Raw genomic sequence first — 22074 nt, forward strand, 5'->3', positions numbered from 1 at the left:
TTCCCCTCTCCTTCTCTTCTTTTCAAATGAATAAATTTTTAAAAATTCTATATGGTAACAGTTACAGGTTTTCAATCAACAATTTTTGACATTTGTCTATAATGTTCAACTAATGAGTTTATCAATCATTGCATAGTATAAAGGGATACTTCAAAAGATTCCTGGAGACTAGAATTAAATGACACAGTCATCTTTGTGCAAAATATGTTTGAATCTATAAAAAAGTTTTCATAATATGCATTGTATGTACTTTTAAAGTACCTGCATACACATGATTTTAGAGTAGCCCTGGAGTTGAAATTCAGCATGCTGAAACTGTATTCCCCTAAATGAAATATTAAAGAGGACTAATACCAAAGAAAAAGAACATATAAATCAGATAATTTCAAATGTCAATTTGAATAGTTCATGCTGTCATGAAAATGCCAGTTTCATTAACTTTATTTGGGCCAATGTAGGTTTTTGGAGAGGACTCACTCACTCTGCCCTGGCGCTGAGACCCAGGCTGTGGGACTCTCTTCCTTCTGGGTGCACAGGCTCTCATCACAGCATCAGAGCAGGAAGCAAATAACATCAACTTACATCACTATGTGCATGTTTCAGCTTGGAACTATCACACATGACCTTTCCTGAAGCTCACTGGTTCATACTAGTCACTTCACCTGCCCAACAACCAAGGTGCTGCGAATGCGGGAAAGTGTCAGACATTCAGAGAAAGGTAGCAAAGGTCTCTCTTAACTGAGCTTACTGAGTCCAGTATGTTTCCTACTGTGATTGTTTGACCTGTAGGGTCAAAAGTGAAAACTACTAGAGGAGTCTATCAGCATTTATAAATTTTTCAATTAGAATTCTATAAATTAGTATGTTCTGGAAAGAAAAGTTTTGTTGCAGCCAAAGTTAGAAACTCACTCATGGGTTCAAATTTGTTCTTTCTTCCTCCAAATCATGATCCACTTAACAGTCTCAGCCAGAGGGCCATGTTCACCAGTCACTGAGCATCCTACAAGGGCTTGTAACATGAGTGCATAATTTCTCAAACAATAAAGCCAAGCTATTGGGTTGTTCTCTTTAATTATGAATTATGATTCTGCACTTGCAGGTGTCCAACAATGAGACCTGAAGGAGGGGTTGCACGCATTGTGAAGCAAACACTGAATGCCATGCTCGAAACTCTCTTATAATTACTTCCCAAATTCCATATGACGACAAGCTGAATCTAAGGCTATTCCATACTCAGGAACTTCCTGTGTCCACCAGAAGAGAAAAAACTAAGCTTTCTATATTCTGTGGCCTCCTGAATTTCCACAGTCCAGGGCCACTTTGGGGAGGGAAAAAGACAGTGATTCTCCAACACACAGCCAACTACTGTTAACACACAATGCATCTGATATCATTCAGATTGATCACATTTGCTCAATAGTCACATTACCTCACCAACACTATGTATTTTGATCAGATTTTTTTTCATAAAAACAATAAATGTCTCCCCCAGATTCCTAATAGGTCTTCTTCTAGATCCATCTATTTCAGGGCCTCCTTTAGAAAGTCAGTGTTACTTAGAGTTAGGAGGACATGTTTTAAAGCCAGAATCCCCAGGTTCAAATTCTACCTCTGCCCACTTGTTCATCACATGTCATTTGGTCTTGCCAACTTTCAATGCTCACATTTAAAATAGGAATAGTCGGGCCCGGCGCAGTGGCACAAGTGGTTAAGGTCCTCGCCTTGCACGCCCGGGATCCCATATTGGCGCCGGTTCTAATCCCGGCAGCCCCGCTTCCCATCCAGCTCCCTGCCTGTGGCCCAGGAAAGCAGTTGAGGACGGCCCAAAGCTTTGGGACCCTGCACCTGTGTGGGAGACCCGGAAGAGGCTCCTGGCTTCGGATCGGCATAGCATGGGCCGTTGCGCTCACTTGGGGAGAGAATCATCGGACGGAAGACCTTCCTCTCTGTCTCTCCTCTCTGTATATCCGCCTTTCCAATAAAAAATAATAATAAAAATAAATCTTTAAAAAAAAATAAAATAGGAATAGTCACGGGCACTTCCAATATCAGAAATGCTTAAGTTGGGTCATGCATCCACTCTCAATTCTACTTTTTAACAATACACACCTGGGAAGCAGCACAGATGACTCACGAAATTGGATTCCATCCACTCATGCAGGAGTCTAGAGTTGCATCACCTGGTCCTGGCCTAGCCACAGCTATTGTAGGTAATTTGGGAAGTGAACCAGTAGACAGAAGCTTGCTCTGTTTCTGTGTCTGTTATCAAATAGAAATGAATAAAACAGAGGTAATAATAGAAGTAAACTTACCTTACGGTGTCATCCTGAGGATTACAAAAGTAGATGCATGCCATGGGCTAAGTGTAAGGCACACAGTTACTGCTCAAGAAATAAGAAGTTTAAAAAGTCAGTAAAGTTGTGCTTGCAGGCGACTTAAAAGGCTAATTCTCCCTGTGGTGCAGGCATCCCATATGGGTTCATCTCAGTTGCTCCATTTCCAATGCAGGTCTCTGACTGTGGCCTGGGAAAGCAGTGGAGGATAATGCAAATTCTTGGGACCTTGTTCCCACGTGGAAGAAGCTCCTGGCTCCTGCCTTCAGATCAGCTCATCTCTGGCCACTGTGGCCATCTGGAGAATGAACCAGCAGATGAAAGACTTTTCTCTCTCATCTTCTTCCTATATATCTGCCTTTCAAATAAAACTAAGAAACTTTTTTTTTCAAAGTTGTCATCTTGTTAATAACAACCTAAGGCTATTTTTAAAAATACCCCAAAATTAAATTTTAAAACTAACTACAAAACTCCAACAATGTAGAAAACAAAAGATACTGTTGGCGAAGGCAGTATGTTGTGTCCGCTTCTAGAGACAACCGCAGGCTCTTGCACAGCTTGCCTCAGAGGAGGGGCCCACGTAGCAGGTCACTCACCTGGGCCTCATTTCCAAATGCTGTCCAAAGCCCTCTTTTACAGTTAAATCGGAGCATACAGCCAGGATTTCACCTTGAAAGTTAAGCAGCTGTGGAGGATTATCTCTTTTTCTCACACTGCAAACAATTTACCTGTAAGTGAGTCCAAGCTCCACACTGACGCTTATACCTACATTTCAGCAGGCCGTTGCCTAAGTTTTAATTGCTCCCCCATCCTGATTTATTTAACTTCAAGTTTCCAAAGGCATCACTGCTTACTTCTGCATTCCTGACAGTCAGTACACAAATTCTTATCTGTTTCAGGTTGCCACATTAGAATCAAATTATGTCTGTCCCCATTTCTCTTCCTTGAACAAGGATAAGGACATTTACCTTCTGTTATTTTCAATGCCTTAGTGGTTACCTCCCTGCAGATGTTCTGCATATAGGTGCGTTCATATAAAATATCACCCAAACAACATTCAGAATTTTACCTCTTCATTTAAGCACCACTTCAGTCTCCCCTTATATCCTCACTTTGAACATGTAATTGTCCTGTGAAATTTCATTTTCAGACAATCCATCCCCGAGGCACAATCTTCTACCCTCCCGGTTTCTTCCTCATTGGTTCCCACTACACTTATTTTTCAGCCTCATAGAAAACACACCTGATTGATTCTTCTTCTCCACCTTTTTCTGTCTTATCTTCTCTGATATCCCTCAGTCCGTCTTCAGTCATATTTATCTCTTTACACATTCATCTGTTGGTTAAAATTTCATTGTACATTATCTATCTCGTCTATCTCTTGCTGTCAGTTAATGAATGTTCCTAGAGAATTCAAACACAAAACTTTCTTTTTTTTTTTTTTTTTTTGGTTCAGATCTTAGATATTCTGAATTTCTTTTTTTCCACCCCTGAAGATAGGCATGACTGAGTTGGCCGCTGATGGCCTCAATTGGCAGAAGCTCATGAAATAACAACCCTTACAGTAGAGCTTCTGTCCACCTGAGATGGACAATGTGGCATGCCAAAGAGATAACTGTGCTAGTTACTGATTTCCATGAGCTGTTACAGAAATGTAGCCTATTATGAATGACAAAGAGTTCTGAGAAAGTGTTGGTGTCCAAACTCAGCTAGATTCCCAGTGCTGTGTATACTCTATTTCCATGGTCTGATTTTTTTCCCACTTTCATAATGCTGGCTTGTTAAGAAAAATCCCCTTTTCCCTCTCTACTGGCTCCATTTTTCCATACTCTCCCTCTCAGAACAACAGAAACACAGCTCACCTTCCACCTCACAGAAAAAATAAGTAAAATCCATTAAATAAAAATTTTCTCAGTTTCCTGCCTCTGCCACTACCCTGATGTTTTCCTCTTTGCTTCTGGAAGCATGGAGAATGTGCTTGTCCTGCTTTTTGCCCACAGTTCATTTCTATATCTGAGCTCTCAATCCATTTAGCTCCAATTTCAGAAATCTTTCCGGAGCAATTATCTGAGCTCTTAACTATCATTTCCCTGTTGCTTGTGCTCATACTCTCATGATGCCATCAACCATGGAGTTGTCACCAGAGCTCTCAATGCCAATACCTTGAACATCAATAATTGTGGGCTAAATAAACTTCATTTCTGTATTTATTTATATTCAACCTCAGGTGGCTCCTTATAGCAATGATAAAAAACCTATATCACAACCAAAATGCTTTCTTATGGGTATCTGTGGGGTTGGGATTCAACTCCTTGGGATGAAGGATGCATTCAGTCTAGCCAATCCAACGACCAGCATTGCCCACATCAGATAGAGTGTCCCCAAGAGGTAGTATGCATGGGTCTGGAAACGCAGGGATTCACATGTGATTGACCTTTTGGACAACTGATTCTCAGAAGCCAATCAGGGAATGTACACTTCCTTTACCCGAACCCTCAGCTTTGCTGGGTTAGGATCCCTGGTCCTGATGGGACAAAGGCTTCTTACAAGTGCCACAGTAAGGTCTCCACGGAATCAGAAGTTACATGTAGTTCTCAGGGCTTGGGGATGGCTCGTGCTGCTAGACCACAAACACAGGGGAATTACTGCTGTGGTGGAGGAGTGAACTTTGCTCATCATCAGGAGGTACACTTGTTGCTATACCTAAGAGAGATGGAGAGGTGTTTCTGAAGCAAAGAGAATTTTTTGGAGTGGCTCTTAGTGCTTTCACCATAGCTTGACAAAAGCAAAGCCATTAGTCTTAGATTCTTAGCATAAGGACTCATTCAGTTCACCAGGCAAGCAATCCAGATCACTTTAAATGCTGCTTCAGTTACTAAACATAGGATAAGTTGGTGGTATGAGATGAATAATCACTATGACTTTAGATCCAATTTTAGCTGTGAGGACAACAGCTTCTCAAACAGTCTAAGGTCTTCAGCGGGACTGTGGCCAGCACCATGTTAAAAACCATGTGGTGTGTTTGACTTCACATGGAACATGAACAGATCTGGGTCACGCAAGGAGTGGAGGGTATCTGATGCTTGTGCTGCCTGATATGACATGCCATAATTCCAACTCTGATCTCCTAGAACTCAACAGCTCTGTGCAACCTAAGAGTCACATCATGCTGACAGCCCTAGAGCCTTCCTAACTCCATGAAAATCTGTTTAGTCCACATATAGATGTAGCTTGCAGGTGTAGGGCTAACATCTCTGGAGTGATCATTAATCGGTTGAGAAAAGGAAACAGACAATAATTGCTTCTGCCTTCTGCCTTTAAGGTGGACAACTGTCTATGTTTCTCAGTGAAACTGAACCCCAATGCTATAACACTCACCTTGAAAACACAACCCCAATACTGGCTTATTTTTCTTCATCCCTCATTTCTATTGCCTGGAAGCACCTCGCTTCTCAGCACACACAAATCCTTGATTCAGCCTCTGCTTGGAAGAAACTCTCAGTTAAAACATGGTAATGAATCCTGCTCCTATAAAATATAAAATCCCAGTTTAGAGAAATCAGAAGAAAAATGGGACTTCCAAGCATATTCCTCTTACTATTCGTTACTCCAAAGGTCAACAGAGCCCCAGTGCTTGCATTATTTCTTTAAAGTGCACAGATTTGTCAGCTAACATTTATCTTCACCAAGCAAGAAGCAGGAACCACTAGCTTTGTGTGTCTGCAAATTCAGCTGCAGTGGGTAAGCCAATACCCTGCCTCCTGGAGGGCTTCTGTTGGGGAGGACATGACTTCCCGCAGAGCACACCTGCTATAGTTTCTTGAATCTGCCAGGTGTGGCCCACAAGTTCCCCAGTTTTCATGGATTCCAAACTGCTTTCTTCAGCCTGTTCAGACTCCAGACCACTGAGCCTGCTTAGTTAAACTAAAAGCTGCCAGCTAAGCTTCAAGATCACTATGTCCTTTCGCAAGACTTAATGTACCCCAAGGTTCCTGGTTTCCTCCTAAGGAATTGTATGCTTGTTGGTAAAAAAATAGATTACAAAGCAACCACTATCAACCCATGGGATAATTCTAGCACAGGGAAGCAAATAAGCCCCAGAATAAGGCCTGCACTACCAAGCTTACTGTGAAACACATGAGGCATACAGCAGTTAACTGACAATCAGGTCAACCCCATCATTGTTTACTGTTCATCGCTGTGAACATGGCACATATGTACCCTGAACATGAAGGGAGTTCTGGATTTCATGGTAAATATTTCAGTTTAAAGAACAAACAGATTCAGATACAGTTTTTTTCCTTGTCACACCATCACATTTGTGTTTCTATACATGAGAAAATTAGTGCTTATGTCAAAGTATAATTGTAGACATCTTGCATCAAAGAGTGGTTCTACTTTAATTAAAATATAAACCAATAAGCCAATGAATACACATTTACTAAATATTCCCTACAGATAAAGTGCTGGCCCAGATACAGAACAGTGCAGGAATCAAGGTAAGACAGTCCCCGTTCTCACGTGTTTTAGAAAATTAGTATTTTATTCACATGTCAGCATTATATATGTTTAAAATAAAGAATTATATGAATAGAGCTTAAGAATACCAAATATCACTTAGGAATCACATTAAGAAAGAGAAAAGTCCTAGAAATCACGATTTGATTTTTAAGTATATTGCTCTTATACTGAATTTAATGTACTAAGACTTCTATTTAAATGACATTATTTCTCTTTACAGTTTTAATAGAGTTATGCATGAAGCATAACCCCAATATTTTTATCACTTAAATATTTGTGATGAAACACATATTCAGGTTTCTGTATGCCTGACAGTGATGTCAAGAGGATACCAAGTCCCTACACCATTTGAGTATTTTCTTAAAGAAAGCAGAGTGGTATACTGTAGCAGATCACAGGTCCAGGTGCTGCCAGGGAAGGCGACAGGGTAGCATCATTTCTGCAGAAAACTCTGGCCTTTTGAAAGCTTCAGCAGGTGTCATATTCTTTGTTTATATTTGATTCGGCAATGCCCATCTGGCTGAGGGACACCCAACAGGTGTAGAAAACTCTGAAAACAGAAATGAAAATGAAATGCATAAGCCAATGGTTATTCACTTGTTTTTTTCTCTAAAATGTAAAGAATGTATGCTGGGCCTGGTGCAGTCCCTTTGACTAAAGTCCTCGCCTTGCACGTACCAGGATCCCATATGGGCGCAGGTTCATACTCTGGCTGTTTCATTTCCCTTCCAGGTCCCTGCTTCTGGCCTGGGAAAACAGTCAAGTTTGGCCCAAAGCCTTTGGACCCTGCACCCACATGGGAGACCTGGAGGAGGCTTTTGGCTTCAGATTAGTTCAGCTCCAGCTGTTCAGGCCACTTGGGGAGTGAACCACCAGATGAAAGATCTTGCTCTCGTGTCTCTCCTTTCCAATAAAAATAAATAAACCTTTTTGTTTTTAAATTTTGTTTTATGACACAGTTTCATAAGCTCTGGGATTCTCTTGATCCCTCCCAAAAGCCCTCCCCCCATACTGAATTCCTCCATATTGTTGCAGTAGTACAGTTCATATCCAGTCATGATTCCCTCATTGTGGGCATGGATCATGTAGAAAGTCCGGCATCTTATTGTTTAGATAAATTTAACAGTTCATTGGGAGACCATTCCCGGTCTGAAACTAGAGCTGGCAGAATATCATCCCCTCCAAGTGAAAAGCCACTACACAACTTCAACAACAATTTACATCATGAAGTTAATTGACATGATATTGAGTGATCAATATGTTAGAAAATACAAGTACTTAACCACATCCTGTGACTACTTCATGGACATTTCAATTTTAGTTTATGCATGACTGGCTGCTATACACGTTAAAATGGTTACAGGGTATTATTCAGCTGTCTCGTGTCTATTTTCGTTTTTATATTTAGCAGCTTACAGTATTTAACCATGATTTTTACTGAGCCTTGACGATTTTAGGATAGTCCAAACAGGCTTGATAGTTATTGCATTCAAAATAGAAGTACAAATAGTCTTACCCACTTTCCTGTAGCTCTTGAACCTTTATGCCCTAATTAACTATGTAAACATTGTAAAAGAAAAAAAAAAACAGAAAAAATAGGAATACAAAAGAAATCAAGGGGAAGTGCTGAAATGTACCTATTGTGAGTAATGCAATATTTCCCGTGACACTTAGGGACTTACATAATTCTACTGTAAGGCCACCCAAGAGTTTTATTTATCTCTCCATACATTAGCCTTATTGTATTAAGAGGCAATCAAAGCATAAAGTGCTATGTAAGTAGCCTCAGTGCTTCAGCCTCAGTTTAAATACCACCTTTTATCCAGAGTTTTAAAAATGACTTCCATACATTTGGAATCAAATTAAAATTACACCTATTTCCTATGATACTGGTCCTCAAAGTGTAACAGCAAGGCCAGCAGCAGCATCACCTAGAACTTGTAAGAATGCAAATTCTGAAGCCCTGTCCCAGAACAACTGGATCAGGAATTCCAGGTTTACAGCCTAGCAACCTGTGTTTAATAAGCTCTCCAAGTGATCTTGATACTTATGCTATTTAAAAACCACTGATGGAGGCTGGTGTGGTGGCTCAGTACATGAATCCTGCTGGCATCCCATATGCATGCTGCTTTGTGTCCTGATTGCTTTACTTCCAAACCAGCCCTCTGCTTAAAGAGGTCTGGGAAATCAGCAGAGGATGGCCCAAGTCCTTGGGACCCTGTACCAATGTAAGAGACTTGGAAGAAGCTTCTGGCTTCAGCTCAGCTCTGCTGTTGCCACTGCAGCCGTTCGGGAAGTGAACCAATGGATGGACAATCTTTCCTCTGTCTCTCCGTCTCTCTGTAAATGTCATTCCAATACAAATAAATCTTTAAAAAAATTTTAAAAAGATTGATTTAGGGGAATGAACACACAGAGGAGTCAAATGATTAGAATACCTAATATGTGGTATTCTGAAAATCAGACAGAGTAATAACATCATGACCTTGTCATTTCTGCTCACTGTTTTTACTGATGAGTTGGTTTTCCTCCATGCCATTGCTTTCCAAATGGATGAAGGGGTATGACTTGAATTCAAAACCGATGGTTAACTTTGAGACCTTAGACATTCTTTTCTCACACCTGGGGCTAAATTCAGGGAAAAGTGTTCAAACTGATAAATTCATTTAAATAAACAGGTTAGCATTTATGTCAAATTCAAAGGTATCCGATATTATTGAAAATTCTGACACTACTTACTGGCTTCGGTAACGGGTCCAGAAGAATGAAGTCATATTTGTATAATGTTAAAATGATAAATACTTGAATCTCCAACAGAGCAAACCACCTGAAAGAAAATGCAAAATTGATACTCAGTTGTAAAAAACCCATTATAAGGCTAGAGTGAGAACTTATTCTTTTCTATGTTTTCACTAGCTACTCCAAGGGATAACCAGATGACTGAACTGTTTTCATATGCATATAAACTGCTTATCAAGAGGCATCAAACAAGACACAGATATCCACAAATTGTAGATATGTACTTGCAAATACTGTAGCTATTATGTACATGCGGCAATTTGAATTTAAATAGATTAAAATGAAACAAAGTAACAAATTTCAGTTGTTCTGTTGTACTGGGCATATGTTAAGTGCTCCAGAGTTTTCAAAATGACTTCCATACATTTGGAATCAAATTAAAAAGTTACCCTTATTTCCTATGATATTGGTTTCATAAGTACCTGCTGGTTTCATATTGGATGGTGTATATTTAAAATATTTCTATGCCCACAGAAAGCTATTTTGGATAGTCCTTCATGGGTCTACATCCCATTATTACCCACTGAAAATTTCCACCATATTCTTCAGGCTCTTCCAATTCCCAAGAACTTTCAGTTTTGTCCTTCCTTCTCTCTACAGTTTACAAGCCTTTAAAGAAATAGATCCATGATAATAAAATATTGTCCATGTCCTATAGAGGGAGAGCATTTAAAAATTCATGCAAAAATGGAATTAAGAGATAACTTTATTTTGGTTAAAAAAAATTCTGAAAATCACACGTGTAGTTTTTTCTATTATGCAGTCTCTGAATTTGGGGACGGCCCCTTAGAGATTGACATTCATTTCTTTGAAATTGCATATAAAAACTGGTTTATCAATGTACCGCTTACTGTCCAGGACACATACAAACAGAGACTAAAATACTGGGAGAAGTGCCAATGGAACTCTGCTATCATTCCTTCTAATTCACTGGATTACTCTGAGCTCTCCATGGGGTGGTCAATCCCTTTCAGAAGTAATGGACCCAATCAATCCAAAGGCGGCCAGAAAGCTGAAAGCTGTCATGGACTCAAAGCTCATTATCTACTTCCTATCCAATCAGGCACAAAGTCCTTCTGCTGGTCACGTGAATTATCCCCTAATCTCTCTCCTCGTCCCTTATTTTCAAGTCTTCCAATTATGCCCTCACTCATTTATTTCCTGGATAATTGAATTTCTTTCCTTCAGTTTTACTTCCCTCCACTCTTTCAGTGTATCACTGGAGTGAACTTTCTAAAATATGTCATTGATACATCCTTATTTCCTAACATTCTTATATCTCTATATCAATACATCCATGATCTTTCAATGCTTCCCACTTCCTTCCAAAGCCCGCAGCAGGATACAGGCAGTCCTCAAAGACCTATCCTCCTACTATCCCTGCAGCTTCCTGTCTCCCAGAGTCCCACCTGACATTCAAGTTCTTGCCAGACTGCATTACCTGATGTTTTCCAAATGGCAAAACTCTTTACCAAGTCTTTTCGCTGCCTGAGGCTCAGTCTCTTCTGAAAGCATTTGCTGACCACTTGCCTCTGGGATGAGATAATCTCCTCCATTTCTCCTGGTTTACATCTCGGCCATAGTTTCTACTACACTGAGATGAGATGACTTATCTGTCTCCTGAAGGAGGAACTGTATGAGTGGTCTTAGTACACAGCACACTATTGGTGTCTAAGAATGTTAGCTGAATAAGTGAACAGTTTATGGATGCTGAAACTGTCATTAAGAGGATCCAATTTCCTTTGGTCAGCGTTGACCCTAAGGTTAAATCTACAATGCCTGGCAGCAGTGCTGGATTGAGTTCTGCATGCTCTGACTCCCATCCAGCTCCCTGCTAAAGTGTCTGGGAAGGAACAGGACTTGATGCAAATGCTCAGGCCCTTGCCTCTCATGTGGAAGATCTAAACAGAGTTCCAGACGTGTGGCTGTGGTCTGGTCCAGCCCTGGCTGCTGTGTAAGTGTGGGGAGTGAGCCTGCAGACCTGTCTATCTGTCTCACTCTCTTGCTGTGTCCCTCTGTCTCTCTGTTACTCTGCCTTACAAACAAATAAGTAAGGCAAAGAAAAAAAAATTCCAGCCTTCTTCATACTTCTCTTTGTCTCTTTTTACATCCCTCAACTAATGTCCTTAACCTATAATGGGGCCCGGTGTGATAGCCTAGTGGCTAAAGTCCTCGCCTCGCACACGCCACGATCCCATATGACTGCCAGTTCTAATCTTGGCAGGCCCACTTCTCATCCAGTTCCCTGCTTGTGGCCTGGGAAAGCAGTAGAGCATGGCTCAAAGCCTTAGGACCCTGCACCCACATAGGAGACCCGGAAGATGTTCCGGGCTCCTGGCTTCAGACTGGCTCAGCTCCAGCTGTTGCAGAGTCACTTGGGGAGTGAACCATCTGACAGAAGATCTCCTGTAATGGTGTGATAGCCCTACTATATTACATTCACTTGCATATCTGTCTGTCATTACAGACTGTACTCTCCAAAAGAGCTCAAAAGTATATCTTATTTATCTCTTGATATTTGCTGATTGAATGAGTGAATTAGTATTATGTTAATGATAAAATACTAATATCAAATATTAGATATCCCCACACAAGCGTTACTGAAATTCACTGGCTCTATCCTATTTTAAATGAAATTAGAAACATTCTGGACATTGTAATAAACCCATTTGTATACTATATCAATTGTTCCGTAATATCTATGATGCAATTTTAATTCCACTTATTTTGATATACTAAGGACAATCTATTTGAAGATAATATCAATAACTGAAATGTGACACACCCAGTATTTACTAATTCAACTATAACTAAGCAGAACTTCTAAGAAAAATGAAGTTTGTTAATTTGTCTGAGGTTCAGAATTTCTCAGAATCAAGTTTCTGTCAAATGTTTGACAAACAGAACTTCTACTCCTGGCCATGATAAAGTAGTAAAGTCAGTAATACCTTCCTGACTTAATAAATACAAACTCTGAAAATTCACAAGATAGGCCAAAAATCAAAAAGAAAATGGAAAGCAATGAGGTAAGGACAAAGATTGCCATAGATCACCATCCCTGGGAATCTTCAGGCCAGCATGCATGGAGACAGATTCCCATAGTCCTGATGCTGTTACCAAATTAATGTTACAGAGGTCAAAGTGCAGGCAAGTCAAGGAGACGGGAGTTTCTAGAGAAGAGCACTAGAAAAAGAAATCTGCAGAACATCAACATTTCAGAGAGTTACAAGGGCGCAGCGCCTCAATCGGGAGAAGCCTGAAGAAGGATGAAGAAAAGAAAGTCAAACAGCAAAAACTGAATCAAGGCCCAGAGCCTAGGCAGACAGGCAAGCTCATGTTTCCGCAGGGAAAAGCCTATGGATTCTGTAATCTACAGATCACAAGCACTGTGGCTTCTGCAGTAGGTTCACATGATCTTATATCAAGAGTCACCCTGAACTTATTAACAAAGCTTATCTGCTTTAACAAGCATCTAACTGCATGCCGCAATAAAATCTAAAACAAAAAGAATTAAATGAAAACCAGCATCAATGACACTTAAAATCCATATCAGGCTTCTATTCAAAGGCCTACAACACACAAGAAGGTTTGGACCCCATGCAAGATTAAGATCATTCAAACAACCAGAACCAGAAATGAACAATTAATATGCTGCACAAGACACAATTCCAAAGTTCAAATTCAAGCAATTAAAAATCTGATATCTTAAAAAATTATGGTGAATGGGATGAACAGAAAATAATTTTTAAAAAAGGCCATGGAATCTAACATAATAATAGAACATATGTAAAATGAGTTACAGGATAAAAGAACTGTAAAAAGAAATGAACCATCAGTGATCTGTAGCATATATATGAATTAGGAATATAAATTGACAGAAAGAAGAAAATATTTGAAGAAATCATAGCTGAAGCATTTTCAAGTGTTTGAAAATTACAATTTACAAATCCAAGAAGCTTGGTGAACTCCAAGCAGCAGAAACATGTCAAGGCAAACCATGTTCAAATTTCCAAAATCACTGATAAAGTAAGACATTTAAAAGAGGAAAACAAAAAACACATTAGAAATCAACCGGCGTGAGGCTGGACACAGTGACTGAGACACTGCTTAGGATGCCCAAATCCCACAATGGAGTGCCTGGGTTCAAGCCCAGCTTGATTCTGATTCGAACTTCCTTCCGACCTACACCAGGTGGTAACTCAAGTACTTGGGTCTCTAGCACCCAGGTGGGAAATTCCAATTGAGTTCTGGGATCCTGGCCCAGTTCTGACAATTGTGGGCACTTAGGGAGAGAACCAGCTGATGCAAGATTTTTTACTCTTTCTTTCAAATAAATACAAATTAAAAGAATAAGAACGGAACAGACCTTCATTAGAAACTTTGTAAGTCAGAAGACAATGAATCTCGTGTTTGAAATACTGAAGAAGAGGGACTGCTAAGGCACAAACAAAACCAACAAACGTTGTTGTTTATAATAATGCCTTAATTGATTCTGCTGTGAGAGAAACTAGCACCCTTGATCATTTGGGGAGCAAATGAAAAGTTTTCTTCTTAATGATTTAGATTATATCATTTATTAGGAAACGGGGGATGATGATGACTGTGTTTTAGACATGTGTGTGTGTTAAGCAGAGAGGGAGATGGTAACATTCTCTGTCATTCAGCAGAGAATCAGAAAAAGCAATTCTTGCACACATTAAAGACATGGTGTGCTGTGCTCCCATGGGGCATTTTGAGGAACCCATGTCTCAAGTGCTGGCTATGGTTATACCCAGTGCTTTTGAAGCATCATCTTATTCTCCAGCCTTGAGAAATGTACCAACAGAGATGGGGATGAATCCTGGAGAAAAAATAACTTCTGAGAATGATGATACCTAAAGGAAAGTTGTTGTGCCGAGCTATTTTGAAAAAAAAAAAAAAAAAAAAAATGACAGAGTGCAATGTAAAGTAGCCTAAAGTTTTTAACAATGACTTTCTGTAAAGTGCTCAACTTAAATGCTTCTCTCCTGGCCTAGCCTATGAGAAAAGAAGTATCTCCTATCTCTACTCTAATTTTTAGTTTCCAGAATCCAGAAAAAATTTATGTCTTCATGCTCCCTTGTGTGCAACAGTGCAATGGAGAATAGAGAGATGAAATTTGGCTAGAAAAACAGCCCACTTTCACCCCTATGCAGGAGATGGTGGAGAAGAAAGAAAAATATCAAGAAATAGTTCAGTTACAAGAAAAGCTCTGTGGGACATGCTAGATATTTCATTATATTCTTTGAGATAGGAACCCACTTTTTGGGTAATTTGGTGTAAAGTTGACAAGTTCTTATAAGTTTCAACAGTTGTTTTACTGAATCTTTTGGTTTTCATGTATACATATAATATATATTATACTCATATATAAATATATGTAAATTATAATTTATAAACTAATTTTATATAAACTAATTCATAACTAAAATATGTTATATAATCCAATATTATATACTATGTACTATATATATCTTATAAATACATTTATATGTACTAAATATATACAAGTAATCATGTTTTGTGCAAATAGGCTTAATTTTAATTTCTCTTTTCCAATTTGAAATTCTTTACCTTTTTATCTTCTTATTCTTGTCCAATCACTTTAATTAGGACAATACTATTTTGTTAGCTGTGGTGAAAGTAGATATCTTTGCCCAGTTGCAGATCTTAGTGAGAAATCTTCCGGAGTTTCCCCATTCAGCATGATGCTGGCATTGGGTTTTTCATACATTACTTTTTTTTTTTTTTGTAAAATGTTCCTTTTATGGCTATCTTGCTTAGAGTTTTTGGCATGAAGGATGTTGGATGTTATCAAATACCTTTTCAGCATCTATTGAGATGACCATATGGTTTTTATTCTTCATTTTGTTGATGTGTTACATACACCTAACTCCAGTGAGCATGGTCTATGTTTAGAAATCTAACTACAACACGTTTTGGAATGCATGTGGAGAACAAAAGTACCCTACTCCGCTTTGTGGGAGTGTCGACTAGTGCAGCCACTTTGGAAGTTTTATGGGGAGTGCTCAGACTCTGAAAATTGATTTGCTAAATGACCCAGATATTCCATTACTGGTCATATATACAAATGAAATTAAATCTGCATATGAGAAAGTAACCTATGATATTGTTGCCGTGACTCGGTGGCCCGATATTTGGTGCCGTGACTCCGTGACCTGAGAGAATTTGCATCATAATAGGTAAGTGAATTCAGATAAGAAGCTGGGCGGCATTTGCCTAGAAAGAAGCTGGGATTAATACCCAGGAAGCCACAACAGCGGAGGGCCCATTTAAACTGAGGTCTTGCTTACCTCAGGGAGCCACTAATAGCAGTGGGGACGTGCACGTCAGGTTCGCCAGGGTTGCAGGTTGGCGACAATCCAGGTTCCCGGTAAAGGGACGAATTAGGCTCCCAGGAAAGGGACAAGTCAGGCTCCCGGTAAAGGGACAAGTCAGGTTCCCGGTAAAGGGACAAGTTTGAGTCTGCAGTGCTGAGCAATATGAGGAACTTGGCTTCCTTGGCACGTATGCAGAACTTATTACAGAAACTGCTACAAAAGCATGGAACTCCGGTAAAGGTGGAGACGGTACTTTCATTTCTGCAAACAGTGCAGCGACATGCCCCTTGGTTCAAGTTTGCCTGGCCACCTACGCCGTCTCCTGGAGGCCCTTTGTTGCCTAGTGCGCCACCTTGGCCACAATCAGGAACCCAGCAGATGGCTGAGGCTCCACCTTGTTGTGGCAGGTGGGCCTTTGGTCTGGGTATATTTACCTATGCAGCCCTCTAAAGTTTTAGCTACTTTTCCAGAATTAATGGACCAGGTAATTCTTAAAGCAGTAGAATGAGCTTGTGAGCAGTAATGATTGATAATCAGATTTTTCCTGTTGCAATTGCTACATCTTCTCCTTAGCCTGCAGAATTGGCTGCTGTTGCTTTAATTTTAAAATTAGTGCCTAACTCTTTGAATATTCTCTCAGACAATCTGATTAGCCAAAAGAATGGCCTCTAAAGCAGTCTAACCAGACCCTGCGAGGCCTTGGAGTAGCTAACTAGCCACAACAAAGTGCCTCTGTTATCTCCTGGGTGGACCGTGAAGGTCACAGAGGATTTTTTCAACCTTATGTTTGTGTCATTCCCATGAGTTCTTTTTGCCTCTGCCCATACCAGAGAAAAAGTTCGGGATGTTATTTCCCATTGTCTGCAAGCTTTTGCTGCTTGGGGTGTTCCTCAATGTTATAAGACAGATAATGGACCTGCATATGCAGCCAAAGCTTTTGCCACCTTTTGCACTGAATTTGGCATAAAGCATTCATAGGCATACCTTACAATCCTACTGGTCAAGCCGTGGTAGAGTGTGCCCATTCGGTCATTAAAACATTATTTTAATAAAACAAAAAGGGGGAATAGGAGCCTCCCTATATCCCTCTAGTCCTAAGCATTAGCTGGCTTTGGTGAATGTTTTAACAAAACAATGGATGGGCCCGCATCCTGTCTTGTGACGGACGCGAGGAGCGGTTTGTGTTTTTCCACAGGATTCAGATGGACCAGTGTGGGTGCCGGAACGTTTGAAAACAGAGCAAGATGAACTTTTAGATGTGGTGAATGCTGACCGGGTTGATATTTCTTCAGATGATGGAGGCTTGGAACTCTGGGTTCTCAATGACTAAGTCTACTACAGCCAAGCATGTTGTCTGGAAGTGGGGATGGGTGAACTCTACCCACAGTTGAAGCCAGGACAGCTTCACTTGTGCCGCAAATCAAGTCTGTTACTTTCTCCACATCAATGCCTACTGTGATCCCTCATCAACAAACTCTTGGTTGGACCATGTGCTCTATGCTAAACATCTATGCGCTAACACATACAGAAAATGCCCAATGGCTGCTGATGCAAGGATATGTGGACATGTGGCGTGTTATGTTACAAATATCTGAAGATGCTTGGATTGCTAAGACACACTCTCCTGCTAATTGTACCCCAACTTGGTGTTATGGCATGGTAGTGTATTATGTTCCCCAAGTTACCAAAGTGTTGTGTTCCTTTCATGTGTTACCTGTATTAATTGATTCTAATTTTCTGAAGCCTCAAATTGTTGGAACCCATATTGATGAACATAATGTTACTTATCAATTGCAAGATTGTGTCCCTACTGATAGAGGTCCAGTGTGTAATGGTCTTGTTCGTGCTGTGGAACCTTGTTTACTTACTCATGCTATCAATGTATGTCATTTTACTGTGTTTCCAGTTGCTAATTATTCAGTGCTATATGAGATTCAATCTCAGCATGATTTAATTCGTATGGAATTGCCCTCTCCATTTGTTGGATGCATAGAATACCTTGAGGTTCTTTTTTGGTTTGATGAAATGTTCTTTTTATTCTGGTATTGTTACTCATTTTTAATTGCTACCTTTATTGTGCCTCATGTAAGCAGCTTCAGCAACAACAGATCATGGCTCAAGCTGTGTTTGCTCTCCACAAGCGTGATTCCTCAGGTACCTGGCTTAATATGCTGGACCGGTAGCCAGAGACGGGTAAGTATCTGATACAGCTTTACCGACCTAAGACAGGCGCCACACCTTTAGCCACGTGGTTAGCCCATGACGGGTAAGGAAAGTCTGGATTCGGAACACCTAAGACAGGCACGGTCCCTTATTTTAATAAAATTAATCATAAACTTATAGCAGCACAGTCTATAATAGCAAAGACATGGAAACAACCCAGATGCCTGTTGAAAGGAATGGTAAAGAAACTGAAACATCAACTCCATGGAATACTACATAGCTATTAAAAAGAATGGAAGTCGACCATCTCCATGCAACAAAATGGTCTCATCTGGAGACCATCATGCTCAGTGAAAACAGCCAGTTCCAAAAGGATGAATACCATATGTTCTCTGGCATATGGCAGCCCTTACCCAAAATGTAAAACAGATACTTAGGTAAACATGTATATACATATATATTCATAGATTCAAGTTTATATTGGAGAGTAGTATAACAAGTACTCAAGACATCTACATTTCCACTCCTGAACACAAGGACCACACCCAGTGAAACAGCCAGATGGACCTTGACAATATAATACTAGATTTTCTGTCTTTAGCTATATCCAATGTCCCGACAGACTTGAATAGCAGAATGTTAAACTTGTAACAGTTACTAAAGGACTACACTACTGTAATAATATGGGGGAAAGTGGCAGGAGGGGAAAATAGGAAGGAAGAAAGGGGAGGGAAAGGGGGAAAGTCCCATACCTACACTATTGCATTAAGGAAAATAATAAAAAGAACTTAAAAATAAGTCATTATAGGCAACAATAATAAAAAGAAAAAAAAAGAGGAATAAGTTCAAGAGTTTAATTTTATGTTATAATGACTACAGTTATTGACAATAGTATGTTAGTATTTGAAATAATATACCTGAAAATGTCTAGGAGAGTAACATCTAAGCTTTTCACTACAAAACAATGATAAACACATGAGGCAGCACGTATGTTAAAACACTTGATTTATCCATTCCACAACACACATAAACACAATCCAAATGTCCTACTTTACAACATAAGCATAATTCTAATACTTCAATTAAAGAAAAAAATTAAAACTTCCAAGTAGAAAAGTGTGTTAGAAAAAAATCGTATAAATGACAAACCCATATTCTCTTAAAAAAAAAAACTGTAGTTTAAATTTTTGATCACTTCATTTGAAAATTTTGCTCCAAATCCAAAACTCTGAATTTTCTGACATATTTATTTCAATTATACAATAGAGATATTTCCTCTGCAATTAAAAAAAAATACTGTTTTTAATCCTTTACTGTGTTACTGAATTTTGGTGGGTACCTGAAATATCAGAAAATGACATATGACATTTATGATATTAAAAGCTTTTTTATGTCCAAAATATAGAATTCATACACCTGTGTTTTTATAAGAGCATTTGAGAAGCAAGTTGAGCAATGGTTTTGTAAGGAATGGTTATATATATATATTCAACACAGCAAAATTATGAAGCATATTCTTTGTAACAGAATTTATCTTTCATACTTCCAAAAACAATATGACACATCTACAAATAAAGCTCATTTTTAAAATAGAAACATGCTGAAAATTCCTTAAATACTTAGAACTGGCATGCTCTCCCTATTTGCAGATCAACACTGATTCAAGGAAAACTACACAGGCCATGAGAATACAAAGTCCTACACATCATATTGCTATTAATGAACATCAAAAGATGGAAAAGGTCTTCATATAAGAATGTAACTCCAATCAGAAACAAAAATGTTACAGAACCTTGGAGCCTGGATAAAGCCCTATTCCCTGTAGTCATCAACACTGGCTTTATGTCGAGATGAAACCTGAGCTACAACACTAGCCCTTGAGGGAAGGACAGGCTTTAAATAAGCAGGCATGTTGAGTGAGGCATTCCAGAGGCGGCAGCCAGCAAGAGCCCAGGCAGGACGGAACACGAGGTAGTCAGGGGCCTGCGTAGACTCTCTGGAGTGAGCATCCGCACCACTCCAGCAAGGTACCACTGATGAGGCTGCCAGAGTCTGCAGTTCTAGGCTAGTCAGTTTGGCCAAGTTTATCAGAGATTATTGTTATTTAGGGAAAATTAATACATCTATAACTTAATGAAAGTGACTTAAGAGGAGACAGTAGACCCAGGTAGAGGGATTGGTGACAACAACTACTTGATGTCAACACAGTCAGGACCTAATTTCAGAGGAAGAAATGGATGTGTAAAGCCAGGAAGGAGAAGTAAGGGGTAACTGGAAAAGCTTAGCTGTCTTGGGTAACAGCAATACATCTAAAAATAATGGGAAGACTGGGGGAAGTCATTGATTTGGGTTTTAGAGGTCTTGATTTTGTATTTGGATCTCTCTTTTTTTCCTCCTAGAACTCGTAATAGGTGATGCCAGCATGAACTGGAAAACTGTTACTATTGCCAGGAGCAGGGTTTCTGAAGTATATTCCTAGTTGCTACTGGCTGCAGCTTATGAAAATAGAATGATCTTGCCCTGGAATGCAGGGAAGGCAGCACACATAGTTTCACAGGCCTCATTCATGGAAGCAGACCTACTCAAGTTAAAGGGGAAGTACTTTGCGCATAACTTCAATCCCCTTAGAAATCTTTTAGGAAAATAAAATCAATTTTGTGGCAGGAAACAAAACAAGGTAGACCGATAGTTTTCAAACTCCAGTGTGCTAAAACACAGATCTTGCTAAAACGCAGATCACAGGACTCCACCCTCGAAGTCCGTGAATCCTAAATCCTGGGGACTGGGCCCAAGAATCTGTTTTTTTTTTTTTTCTTTTACAGATTTTTCAGGGAATTACATTAGCGGTGATCTGAGGACCAAACTTTTAAGGATATCTGATGATTTAGGGGAACTCGACAATGAGAGAAGAAAAAAAGATATATATGTATATATATACTTAACCGTCCAGTTTTAGCACATAACAACATCACGTGAAATAGCGTGGCTGCAGTGTGAAACTCCTGATGGTGACTGACAGTGAGAACATAACCTGGTAGATGCTTAATGTTTAAAGAATATATGCTAGGAAGAGGGGAATGGAATCGGTTGGAAGAAAGGAAAAGAAGAAAATGTTAGAAATAGATGAAGATAGAAAATATTTGTAGGGGAATAAGGAGATGAGAAAGTAGGTGTGAAAACCAAAAGGGAAGGAATAGGAGACTGTAATTCTTCCTGAGTTCAAATACTGTGCTGTCACATCATGATCAGAACTGACTCCCGTCAAAGCATGTACATTCTGGGTTTGTTGTTTTCAAAACTGCTGCCAGGACTGTTCTCATAGTAGTCCTGAAACCTCCCTACAAGGAAAACTCAAAATCTGCAAGTCAGGATGAGGCAGAGTTAATTTTTGTACATTAAGTAAGGGTTCAAATTCATTATTTTCCACATGTGAATCTCTGGTTTTTCTGAGAATTATTCAGTTGAAAGATTGTTTATTCCCTAAGGAACACTTTTAATGTTATTGTCAAAAACTGTTTGACCAGGTCTGGCACCATAGCCTAGTGGCTAAGTCGAGTCTTGAATGTGCCAGGAATCCATACAGGCCCGTTTTGTGTCCTGGCTGCTCCATGTCCCTTCAAGCTGCCTGCTTGTCCTCTGGCAAAACAGTCTAAGATGACCCAAGGCCTTGGGACCCTGCACCCACATAGGAGACCTGGAAGGGGCTCCTGGCTTCAGATCAGCTCAGTTCTGGTCTTTGTGGCCACTTGGGGAGTGAATCAGTTGACCGAAGATCTCTCTCTCTCTCTCTTTCCTTCCCTCTAGAACTCTGACTTTCCAGTCAAAATAAATAAGTAAAGAATTTGACCATATCAGTGAGGGCTGATTTCTGGACTTGGCATTCTAACACCTTTTTATGT

At 39.7% G+C, this 22074-nt stretch overlaps 1 protein-coding gene across 3 annotated transcripts in view; it reads right to left on the bottom strand.

The window, feature by feature from the left end:
* Window positions 1–6857: 6857 nt before the first annotated feature.
* Window positions 6858–22074, bottom strand: part of LOC121158635 (24-hydroxycholesterol 7-alpha-hydroxylase) — an 81659-nt gene continuing 66442 nt past the window's right edge. For all 3 annotated transcript variants that reach the window (XM_040983499.1, XM_040983500.1, XM_040983498.1), the window contains 2 exons: window positions 9594–9681; window positions 6858–7404 (listed from right to left, as the gene is read on the bottom strand). In XM_040983499.1, coding sequence (XP_040839433.1) covers window positions 7333–7404; window positions 9594–9681 — 160 coding nt within the window. In that variant the 3' untranslated portion in view covers window positions 6858–7332. The remainder of the gene's footprint in view (window positions 7405–9593; window positions 9682–22074) is intronic.

Source organism: Ochotona curzoniae, unplaced genomic scaffold, assembly GCF_017591425.1.
Source record: "Ochotona curzoniae isolate NIBS_2020 unplaced genomic scaffold, NIBS_Ocur_1.0 contig_3819, whole genome shotgun sequence".
Taxonomy (NCBI): domain Eukaryota; kingdom Metazoa; phylum Chordata; class Mammalia; order Lagomorpha; family Ochotonidae; genus Ochotona; species Ochotona curzoniae.